At 38.6% G+C, this 12,096-nt stretch overlaps 1 protein-coding gene across 4 annotated transcripts in view; it reads right to left on the minus strand.

The window, feature by feature from the left end:
• Positions 1 to 9,244, minus strand: part of LOC139967049 (uncharacterized) — an 88,268-nt gene extending 79,024 nt beyond the window's left edge. The window contains exon 1 of one of the 4 annotated variants that reach the window (XM_071970700.1): positions 8,805 to 9,244. In XM_071970700.1, the coding sequence (XP_071826801.1) occupies positions 8,805 to 8,913 (109 nt within the window). In that variant the 5' untranslated portion in view covers positions 8,914 to 9,244. The remainder of the gene's footprint in view (positions 1 to 8,804) is intronic. The other 3 variants (XM_071970703.1, XM_071970704.1, XM_071970705.1) reach the window with 3 other exon arrangements.
• Positions 9,245 to 12,096: the final 2,852 nt, after the last annotated feature.

Raw genomic sequence — 12,096 nt, forward strand, 5'->3', positions numbered from 1 at the left:
CAAATAGCGAAATCTTCGGCACACTGACTGCATTGTGTGGAATTAAGTTTGTTGTATGGGAGATAAATGCTGTATAAAAGGGGACTAAGCACTGAAGTTGAAATTGAAAACTATATATTTCCACTTCACCATAACATAAACAAAGTGAACATATAACATTTGAATAAACAATACAAATACATTCCATAGGAACTAAACAATCGATATATACAAATGATTCGAAGTGGGGGAGACCTGGCAGAAGCAGAGCTTATGAAGGCCAGGCCACCAACAAAAAACACCCCCCCCCCCAAAAAAAAAAAGACCTAAACATAAGAAAACAAACTAGAAACTTTATACGTGCTTATTTCATAGAGACCGTTTTAGTTGTTTTTTTTAAATGTAAAAGTGATTTTGAACTATTGACCTGGGTATCTAGGGTATTCCAAAACCTAGGACCAGTGTATCTAACAGTTAGTTGTGAAGTTGCAGAATAGGTATGTTCACGAAATAAATTTGACTGTTGTCTGGTATTATGGTCATGAATTGTATTAGTAGGAGTGAAAAAAAGATGAAAACTTTGTTGGAAGCAAGCATTCCCACCACTTCAACATAAAAATACCCAACTGATAATGATAAATGTCAAAAATGGGAGGTATGATCACGATAAGATGCATTAAAAGATGCATTATTCTTACAGCTCTTTTTTGTAGGAGAAAGATGGAGTTTACTTTATTGGGACAAGAGTTTGCCCAGGATGTAGCATAATAATGAAGATGAGGAATTATTAAAGTTTTATAAATTGAGAGTAGAATATTATTTGGAATAAATGATTTAATTTTATACATGACACCTACAATTCTAGCAACATAAGTTTGTACTTTATGAATATGTGGCTTCCAATTCATATGATTATCAATTATCACACCAAGGAAAAGTTAGTAGTGCTAACATTACAAATCAGCTGATTATCAATCTTTATATTTATGTCACAGATCGCTTTTTGGTAAGGACGAAAAATCATAAAGTTTGTTTTATCAATGTTTAAAGATAATTTATTAGCCCGAAACCAAACAGGTACTTTTTTTAGCTCCTGGTTGACAATCGCTGAGCCATGTCGTAAATTTTTGTGACTGAAAAAAATATTAGTGTCATCGTCAAATAATATGAAAGAAAGAATTGTTGAAGTTGCCTGAATATCATTAATATAAATGAGAAAAATTAGAGGACCAAGAACAGACCCTTGGGGAACTCCACATGTAATTGAATTCATGGTGGAAGAGCTAGACTTAAAAGTTACAAACTGTTGTCTATTACTCAGGTAGCTAGAAAACCAACTTAAAGCAGTCCCTCTAATACCATAATGAAATGTTTTCTTAAGAGGATGTTATGATTTACGGTATCACATGCCTTTGACAAGTCCAAAACAATTCCAACCCCAAAGTGTTTATTGTTAAAAGCATTTGCGACTTTGTCGATTAAATCAATAACCGCCAGATATATGTTGCATGATTTGGACGAAACCCATATTGATTATCACTAAGTATATTATATTTGGCAAGATAAAAATAAATTCGATTAAAAACTTTTCAATGATCTTGGAAAGAAAGGGTAAAGAGAAATAGGTCTATAATTTTTCACATCTGTAACATCACCTGATTTATATAGTGGCAGGACTTTAGCTGTTTTTAAATTTTGAGGTACTACTCCTGAACTAAGCGAAAGGTTGAAGATATGGACAAGGGGTTCACCAACCTCGTCCATACACCTTTTAAGCCCTGAGTTCCAGCTTTGATCTCAAAGGAGTTGGAGGTCAGACTTTTGAATTAGACTTTTAATGTACCGCCGTATAAAATAGGAGGAGAGAAGTGTGATGATCTGATTTGCCAGGGAAATAATTATACGCTTACAGTTTGTACCGGAGACCATTGTGCCAAAATACATAATGCATTGAGGTGTCGATGACGTCATTGCACTACACTTTTGCTTGTTAACCAGAATTAGCTGTCACTCCCGAACCAATATTTGATGTACACTTACACCATGGCATGCTCAATCTACTGTACGTGGCATTACACACCTCCACCAACAACAATAGAGGTCTTGTACTCAATCTTATGCATCCACACACTAAGTATTAGAAGTATCCACAATTCTCATCGTTAGATATCATGTATAAGGGTGTTCAGAGTTTGACCTCTGGTGACCTCAAATCAGATTTGACCTCACAAGCAACATGATTCTTGTACTCAATATGGCAAATCCATATAGGACTACATTGTATGTAAGGTATCCCTGATTTCCAGTATGAAAAATTATGTTTTAAAGGTTTTCAGGCCTCGACACTGAAATATTTTTAAGAGTACTAGCTATTTGGCGACCGTAACTAATAATCTACTCGCCACGTTGACTGCTGTTCAAACCTCCATAGTACAGATCTACACTGGCGGATCCAAGGGGGGGGCCAAGGGGGGCCATGGCCCCCCCCCAAAGGTGAGCCAAAAAGTGTTTCCGAACATCCGCTAAATTATATGATTGGAAATTAAAAACATCGAGAGGAATAGCAGTGGTAGACTAGTCCAGTGGCGGCGGAACCGGGGGGCTTGGGGGGGGGGGGGGGGGGGCTGTAGCCCCCAATGCAAAAGTTGAGGGAGCAAATGCATGATAAGCCCCCCCCCCCAATATTTACCAAGGCTCCGAAACGTGCATCTGCCCATTTTTCAATGCATACTTGTCGATCTGTCCGATGCACACGTACACAATATCATGGTGTAATAATTTTAGTAAATGCTGGGGGACCCTCGGCCCTTCCCCTGGCTATAGACCACATTTTCACCCCAACCGCGTCTTCACGCCCCGTGAAAAGTGGAAGCAGTGAGTGTGATTATACCGGTAAGCGCAACACAACTTCGTCTTAGGACAATGACTTGCCTCATTTCAGCCAGTTCTCCAACATCCACTTACTCAGTAGCGGAGCGTCCATACGATCAGGGGGCGGATGCAACCCCCCCCCCCCTGACGGACTCAAAGGGACTGCTGGCACCCTTTTCAGCTTTTCACTACTTTTTACTTATTCGCGATTATTGACTATTTTATTGCGCTCTCATCTACCTATTGACATTTGTCATATTCTGTTGGTGTAATTTTCCGACAAAATGGCAATGACACCTATTTATTCTCCGTTTATCTGTAAATTAGCAAGGCCCGGAATGGGTCATTTCCTGCAATCTATAGAGTATCTTTACTCAAAAATTTTCTGTACTCTCCGCGCCAACCTGTGGTGGCACTCCGCTTAGATAGTGTCGAAAGCGCCCCCCCCCCCCGACCAATACCCCTAGCTCCGCCACTGCCCTTACTACACTCAAAAACGTCTTTGCGAGTACACTACGAGTAATAGCTACTCTCTTAAAACACCATCGAATATACAAATTACAATGTTTTTACAGACTTTCTCGTGCAATCTGAGAAATTGCAGGCTTGAGACCCATATTTTAGGGCTAGGTATTCGCAGCATAAAACACTCAGGAAGTGCCGTTTCCGGCCATCTGGGGGTTTGAAAAAACCTAAAATTTTATTGTACGCTCCGCGCCAACCGATGGTGGCGCTCCGCTTAGATAATCTCGACACATTAGCCCCCCCCCCCCAATAATTTTTCCGTTCCGCCGCGCCTGGACGAGTCTAAACCTTTTCGTTTTCTGGTTTAAAATTAAATGCAGAGCTCCCAACTGACCCGCATTCTAACACCCAAACCCGCTGACCCGCACAAGCGTCCGAAAAAACCGCATTGTAATTGTCAAGTATACATAAAAAATTTGCATCAAATTTTGACTTAGCAACCATCATTTCTTTAGCATTTAGCATAATAGAGTATAAAACCTCCTTTACAGCATCATTTGAACCTCAAATTAGCCTATATTTCTTTTCATTGGGGCGAGCAGCGAACATTTTCATGCCACGGGAAAGAATGAATTATCACCTACTATTCAATTTATTCATGTTACACACAAAAAAATGCATATTTCTCAGAAAATTTTGGGTGACAAAAGCCTTTCTAAGTGCCACCATTTTACATGTAGGCATCACCAGGATTCCAAAAAAATTCAAAAGGGGAGGGGGACACCCCCTCCCCTTATACCCCTCCCCCAGGACGGCGATTCGTGGCATGGACCAGCATTTGCCTTCTCAAGAGTTGGGAGCTATGTAAATGTATGAGCATGAGGATTTACAGTTTAACACCATTTTGCAGTTACAGGCTGGTTGTAAGAATTTTATAACCTATGAGAAATCAAATTTCTTGAGAAAGATGATCCCAACTTTGTTTTATAAATATTTTAGAAAATTACACCTGGGAAACATTTTTTTAGAAGTAAATTAACATCACCATTGTACACTTTTGTCGCACCAAATTGCATCTGAGGGCATTCAGCAATAGAAAATTTTCCAAAGGGGAGGGGGGCACCCCCTCCCCTTAGACCCCTCCCCATATCACTCTAATGCCACTTTGGCCCCTCCCACACAAAGGTCCTGGATCCGCCAGTGCAGATCTACAACATCAATACTTTCCATGAACAAAGGTTATGGTACTTAGGCAGATACATGGTGCTACGTAATTGCACATGGGAAAATTATGTTTCTGTGCAGTAAAAAATTTAAACTTTTTTCCACCAAAAGGAAGTGATGACAAAATAATACAGGTGGCAAAATCGTAAATAAGCAGCTAGGCCTACTGTATAGTGTCTCAAACAAATACAAATAAAACATCTGCAAAAATACCTACGAAGAAAGCTTGGCTTCTGTTACATAATGGCTCCTCTATAGAAAAAGGCATGTACTATACAGTTGCTAGGTGTGCGCACGTCCTAAGCATAAACAGTACCATACATCACTGCTACTTTGAACCCCTACTCGATTTGCGCGATTCTTACATTTTCCCAATTATTTATCTTGTCTTTGAGCTGCAAATTGGTGTGCGAAAAATATCGCTATTACTCCATTACATTGTCTTTATCAAAGCGATCTTCTACGCACTGAAAATCTAAGGTTGAAATAGCATCTATCTTCCACTCTCACCGGTGTTGTTAGTGAAAATCTTTGCAACAATCCTAGCAGCAACAACAGCAAACTTGTCTCAAAATGTCCTTAAATTGTGATATATTTTGCGAAATTTGACTGATGGCATGTAGGAAATGGCTTAAGAAATCATTGAGGAGATGTTTGGCCACCTTAAGTGTTTTGGTATTCTGACACGAAACATTTTGTCCTCCACACATTTGTGTTAACGCGGCGAACCCAATTTTACCTTACCGTTGTACGTACAATCAGTTTGTGAAACATTTATTCATATATATGTACGGAGTGACGATCAAATAGCGACACAGTTAGTTCAATGCCATTTTCGTCGGTGCTTTGCTGGTTCGCTGATACCATCTACGGATGCCCATCATCTAATATCCAATTGCCAACAACCTTTCCTATTTTTAAGAGGCGTAACGCACATGTTATTTAACAAGGCTGGTAGGCTGGAGATACGGTAGCTTATGAAACAAAGTTTCCAAAATTTGACTTCTTGTGACTCCAAATGATCTTTGACCTCCACAAAAAACAACAGGCTTCTTCTACTTGGCGTGTCACGACTACATACTAAATATGAGATTGGTCCAAGCTTTCCTTCGTTAGATATCGTGCTTACAAGGTTTTCACAATTTGACCCCTGGTGACACCAAATGCCCTTTGACCTTCACAAAAAACAAAAGGCTTATTCCTCTAAATGTGGTCCACCTACTCACCAAATATGACATTGGCTTCCCTCCTTGAGATATCGTGTTTACAAGCAAGGCATCACACAAACACACACACTCATCTGCCTGCATGACTACAAAGGTTACGATTTCATCGAAACCAAAAAGGGGACTTGTTAGCTCTAAATCCGGCCTGATGCGGAGAGGATTTCTTTGTGTTCTCGAGGAAGCGACTAAGTCAACTATTAAGGTTTTTTTTCGAAGACTTTTCCTAATACTGGAAGTAAACTGATCGGTCTATAAATGCTTGGATTCGAATGGGATTTACTAGGTTTTGGAATGAGAACAGCGGTAGCCTTTTTTTCCATGGAGAAGGGAAATGTCCTATTTTGATGAGTAGGTTGAATAATTTAATGGCATTAACGGTGAGACTAACTGGGCAGTTATGGAGCATAAGATAGCTAACGGCGTCATGACAAGGAGAGGAATTATTACTTGTATTAGGAAGAGCTAGTTTCCAGCCCTTGGATGTTACGTGGTCGAAATGTAACACAATGGAAGTATTACATTAGTTAAGTGTGAGTGGCATCGATAAAAATTAGTACCAAATAAACCACGACTATACAGGATGCGGTTTAAGAAGCCATGATTAGGAAGAATGGATGACATATGTTTGTAGAACTGGTATTTGTTTAGGGGTGCCAAGCACGGTAGTTTGTTGAGGTCGGTGATGTAAGACTTAATACAAAAGATCCAATCGATTTCTTTTCTTTACGTTCAGTTAAGGATTTGAAGGTCGAGGCAATTAAATACATTTTATTCTAACCCTTTTAATGTCTATGAAAATTGAAAAGTTCGGAAATGGAGAATCCTTCAAAATTATAACGGATTGATTTTCTGTGATTTTTGAAACGTAAGCGGAACCGAGAACCTGTTTCACCTACATATTTGCCCTCTTTAATATTTATTTTTTAATTTATTGATATATTTATTCATTCCAGTATAAATATAAAATTAATTAAAGAAGAGTCATAATATACGTTAACAGACAACAGACTGCGCAACAAACATTCCAAGGGCTCGGATTGAATGTGTAAAGCAGCGCGGTACCGTATATAAACGATTTTCAATAAACTTGAGTTCTGTATTTTGGCAAGATGTGGGGAATTCTTAGAGTTCTGTTCGATTTGTGCCGGAAACTTTTTAGTACAGTGTACAAAGGGTGATTCTGATCACTGTTAATCTTATTAGCCATTCTTGTAAACACAGCTCTTGCAGCAGCATTTAGGGTTTTTTTTTCTAATAGTAATTTGTAATCTAAATTAAATATAGCTGATGTGTATTTAAGAAGCTTCATTATTCTTTCTTTGTCCTTTTTCAATACAAAATGGTACCAGACAGGCACTGCACAGATCACATGTCGTAGAATAAATAGTATTGAAAACATTTTCAAGAATGACACAACATAAGACAAACTATAGATATTATATATAATATACTCTGCTTAATCCCTCTGATACATGGCAAGAAAAGGTCAAACTGTCATCGATGTATACTACTCAGTTCTGGCCACCTCAGATCCCTCAATGATAATACGTTGCGATTTTGACAGAATGAGATCTTGATGTTTTATGTTTCTGTTTTCAAAACACATTTCCTTGATTTTTTGGGTGGGGGGGGGTAGCAAAAATTCTTGCGATTAACTGTTAGAACTATATCATTTACAGAACACCGATAATATAATTGGTCAGTTTCAACAGGGCTCTTAGAAATTTTGCATGAAAGCAGTGGTATCATCGGCATATTTTGTAACAAAAATGTGTGAGTTTGACCTAATTTCATCAGTATATATGCTATATAGTAAATAATATAGCAGGTAATGGACCCCAATGAGGCACATTAACTTTTATTTCTGATAACCCTTTATCCAACTTAACTTGTCTGGACCATCCTTGAAAAAAAATTGTGTCAGCCAATGAAAAAGACTTGTTACTTTGAAAACTCTTGAAAGGTCTTTCATTAATTAATTTAGCAACTTGTAAAATGAGATTGCTAGAATCACATTCACAATCACATTCATAGTCGACATTTGGGAATGTTGACCACGTTGCCTGGGTTAATATGGGGCCTATTGGCATCGAGGTTTTCCGCAACGGCGGAAGTGAAAACTGCGTCGCGTAACGGAGTCTGGTGGAAGTGAGTAGAAATCTAAGGTTGGGGGGGGGGGGCGGCTGGCGAAAAACTAACATCGGGGGGGGGGGGACCTCAAACGATTCTCCTATAGACTGATCGTCTTGGAATAAAGCAAACTCCTGTTTGATAGAGTTCATTAAGGATTTGATGAGGTGGTTGTAATTAGTCACGAGCGGAATGCGTGTGTTAGGATTTTTGTACTTGTATTTTAATCATAAGCCCTGACGGTTCAATTTGTCGGTCCTAGAAATACCCTGTCTAATTAAGTGAAGGGGTTATCCGACGTTCAAGAAATAACCAGTTAAAATGGATACCTTGTGATCATTATCACGTGGGTCGGAGCAAATGCGTTGGAGTATAAGGCATTGGCTGTAAAAACATAGAATTCTTGAGACTATGTGCGTGAAAACTATTAAAGTGTAAATAAATATGAATATCGGTAAAGGCTTACAATAGATTGAAGTGGTTAAGGAATTACTATCCATACAAAGGAATTATATATAAATATATATATATAATTTAAAAATTAAAAAAAATTAAAAAAAAAAAATTACATTACGCTCTTCTTCATAAAGCGGAATTGAGCACTCTGTCGTGTTCTACTTGGAACATTCTATACACATCTCTCTCTCTCTCTCTCTCTCTCTATATATATATACATATATATATATATATATATATATATATATATATATATATATATATATATATATATATATTGATATATATATATATTGATATATATATATTGATATATATATTGATATATATATATATATATATATATCAATATATATGTAAATATATATATATATATATATATCTATATATATATATATATATATATATATCAATATATATATATTGATTCATATTACAGTATTGTATACTTACATTGTGCGTCAACATCTGATATGAAGGCAAATAATATTAGAGGTATAATAATCCATAGTCGAGTAACCAGTCCAGTTTCGCTTGTTAGCCACGCCATGGAAACTCCCATGATAAACTCCCTGGACCCACGGAGCTGTTTTCTCGTTGGCGGTGCCGTTAGACACGGATACGATTACGTTATAGCCAGTGTTGCTAACTCTTGAATGTTTGTTTTCTCTCCGTTTGTGAATATTGCTAGGCTTATACACAACAGGGTAGCGAGTTACTTTTCGCAAGTTGGAGAAAGCAAATTCCATATAAATATCCTGTATACCCCTGTACAGTCAAAAAAGACTTGAACTTGAACGTGAAATGAATATTGGAATCAGCGTGAACTTACAGCAGTAAAAGGTCCGATTTGCTTGATTGAACCACAAGAAACCGCCCATAGCGGTCGTGGCATTGCTCAACACAATTGAAACAGGATAATGGGTTCGTTTACTTTAGACTGATATCACACTTGGCAAAATATGGTATTTCTTTCACGTCTAAGAAACACCATTGTTGAATCGTTCATTCAAGCAAATCGAAAACTCCTTATTTTTTAGGGTTTTTTTTCTGCTACTTTGCTTGAAAGAAAGTGTATAGGTGAAAATCGGTTAAGTTGTATAGACATCGTGTAGGATGTAACTGTTGCCTATGGGTTAAGTTTGTATAGCGTTTATGTAACTGTTGCCTATGCATGGGTTAAGTTAGTATAGCGTTTATGTAACTGTTGCCAATGAGCCAAAGACCGAGATCTGAATAGTCATAACGTAGACCTGATATCACTGATCCTGATTTCACAAGACCGAAAACCTTGAGACTTCCATGACTGAATTACCCAATAAAACACGTTTTTACTGCATGAATATATGTTCACATTTGTTTTACATAATATGGAAATAGCATACAGGCATCCTCTTAAATGGATCTAAAATCTATGTTAAAACAACAGAATACTATACAACATTGTACCAGGGCCACTGGCGGATCCAAGGGGGGCCATGGCCCCCCCCCCAAAGGTGAGCCAAAAAGTGTTTCCGAACATCCGCTAAATCATATGATTGGAAATTAAAAAAATCGAGAGGAATAGCAGTGGTAGACTAGTCTAAACCTTTTCGTTTTCTGGTTTAAAATTAAATGCAGAGCTCCCAACTGACTCGCAATTCGCGGGAATTAGACCCGCATTCTAACACCCAAACCCGCTGACCCGCACAAGCGTCCGAAAAAACCGCATTGTAATTGTCAAGTATACATAAAAAAATTTGCATCAAATTTTGACTTAGCAACCATCATTTCTTTAGCATTTAGCATAATAGAGTATAAAACCTCCTTTACAGCATCATTTGAACCTCAAATTAGCCTATATTTCTTTTCATTGGGGCGAGCAGCGAACATCTTCATGCCACGGGAAAGAATGAATTATCACCTACTATTCAATTTATTCATGTTACACACAAAAAAATGCATATTTCTCAGAAAATTTTGGGTGACAAAAGCCTTTCTAAGTGCCACCATTTTACATGTAGGCATCACCAGGATTCCAAAAAAATTCAAAAGGGGAGGGGAACACCCCCTCCCCTTATACCCCTCCCCCAGGACGGCGATTCGTGGCATGGACCAGCATTTGCCTTCTCATGAGTTGGGAGCTATGTAAATGTATGAGCATGAGGATTTACAGTTTAACACCATTTTGCAGTTACAGGCTGGTTGTAAGAATTTTATAACCTATGAGAAATCAAATTTCTTGAGAAAGATGATCCCAACTTTGTTTTATAAATATTTTAGAAAATTACACCTGGGAAACATTTTTTTAGAAGTAAATTAACAACACCATTGTACACTTTTGTCGCACCAAATTGCATCTGAGGGCATTCAGCAATAGAAAATTTTCCATTCCAGGAATGGGCAACGTGGGCAGTTGCCCATGGGCCTCCACAACAAGGGGCCTCCACATATTTCATGAAAAAAAATATAAGGAAAATGTAGGCTGACACGTGGTATCATCAATCAAAATCATATTGCGCGCGTTTTACGTCATCTACATATACGCAAGCCATATTCAATTGCAATTGTATCTCTTTGTGAATGGTAGAAACAGCTAAGTGGTTGTTTTCCTGCCATTGCAAGCACACGTCGGCAGACAAACATGATTGGCCTAATATCTTAAGTCATCAATCTCAACGTCTATAAATTACTGCACCATTTGCATCTAAACAACCTTAATTATTCCAAAAAATTCCACCCCTCCCCTTAGATCCCTCCCCAGGACGGCGATCACTAGGGTGCCGTGGGCCTCCACTACTGAAGGTTGTCCACGGGCCTCCACATGTCTAAATACGGCCCTGCATTGAACCATACTTATATAGTTCCACATTTTTATCTTTGAAAGAATACTAAAAGAAAGCTAAAGCATGTTAACAGTTGAACCACCCGGTGCACCCGACACTCATAGCTAGTACAGTAACTACTGTTCATGTTCCACAACCGTGCATCAGTAACTACTGCGCTGTGTTCGTAACACGGTAACATGTGTTACAGGTGGCACAGTAATTACTGCAAATCTGTTACACGTTCCCATGTAAGACAAAGAACTGCGCGACTGGACAAGGAGTCTATGAGTATGACGATGGGATAGGAAATAACCGCCGCAGAGTGTCGGCTACGTGTTGTGCCAGCGCCGACCATGCACTCCGTATCGTACGGCTAGGGGGTAGTCTTCGTTACCCAGCCGCCGCGCATTTTCACCTTTCGGACTTCTAGTTAAACGTGTAACAGCTTTGCAGTAATTACTGTACCACCTGTAACACATGTTACCGTGTTACGAACACAGCGCAGTATAGTTACTGATGCACGGTTGTGTAACATGAACAGTAGTTACTGTACTATAGCTATGAGTATCGGGTGGTTGAGTAGTATGCGGCCGCTATAACAGTATATTTCTATATCCTCTGCAAAAAGATGGTGGTCACTAAAAGTCCTGGATATTTTGATACGCTGTGAGATTAATCGGATATATTATTATCCTCAACAGGGGCGTATCCAGGGGGGCGCAACAGGCGCGCGCCCCCCCCCCCATTGGCCGTCACCAAAAAAAAAAAAAGTTTAGCAAAAAAAAAAAAAAAAAAAAAATTGATGACGACCTTTATGTGAGATGTCGGTGATCGCTCAACGCCCCCCTCCCGTATGCTTTATTTTTTGTTTGCCAAAAAAAGGTTCTGGCGAAGTTCGGCGGCATAATAGTTTTAGAAACATAGATGGTAATTGTGTT

This window comes from Apostichopus japonicus, chromosome 4, assembly GCF_037975245.1.
Source record: "Apostichopus japonicus isolate 1M-3 chromosome 4, ASM3797524v1, whole genome shotgun sequence".
NCBI lineage: Eukaryota > Metazoa > Echinodermata > Holothuroidea > Aspidochirotida > Stichopodidae > Apostichopus > Apostichopus japonicus.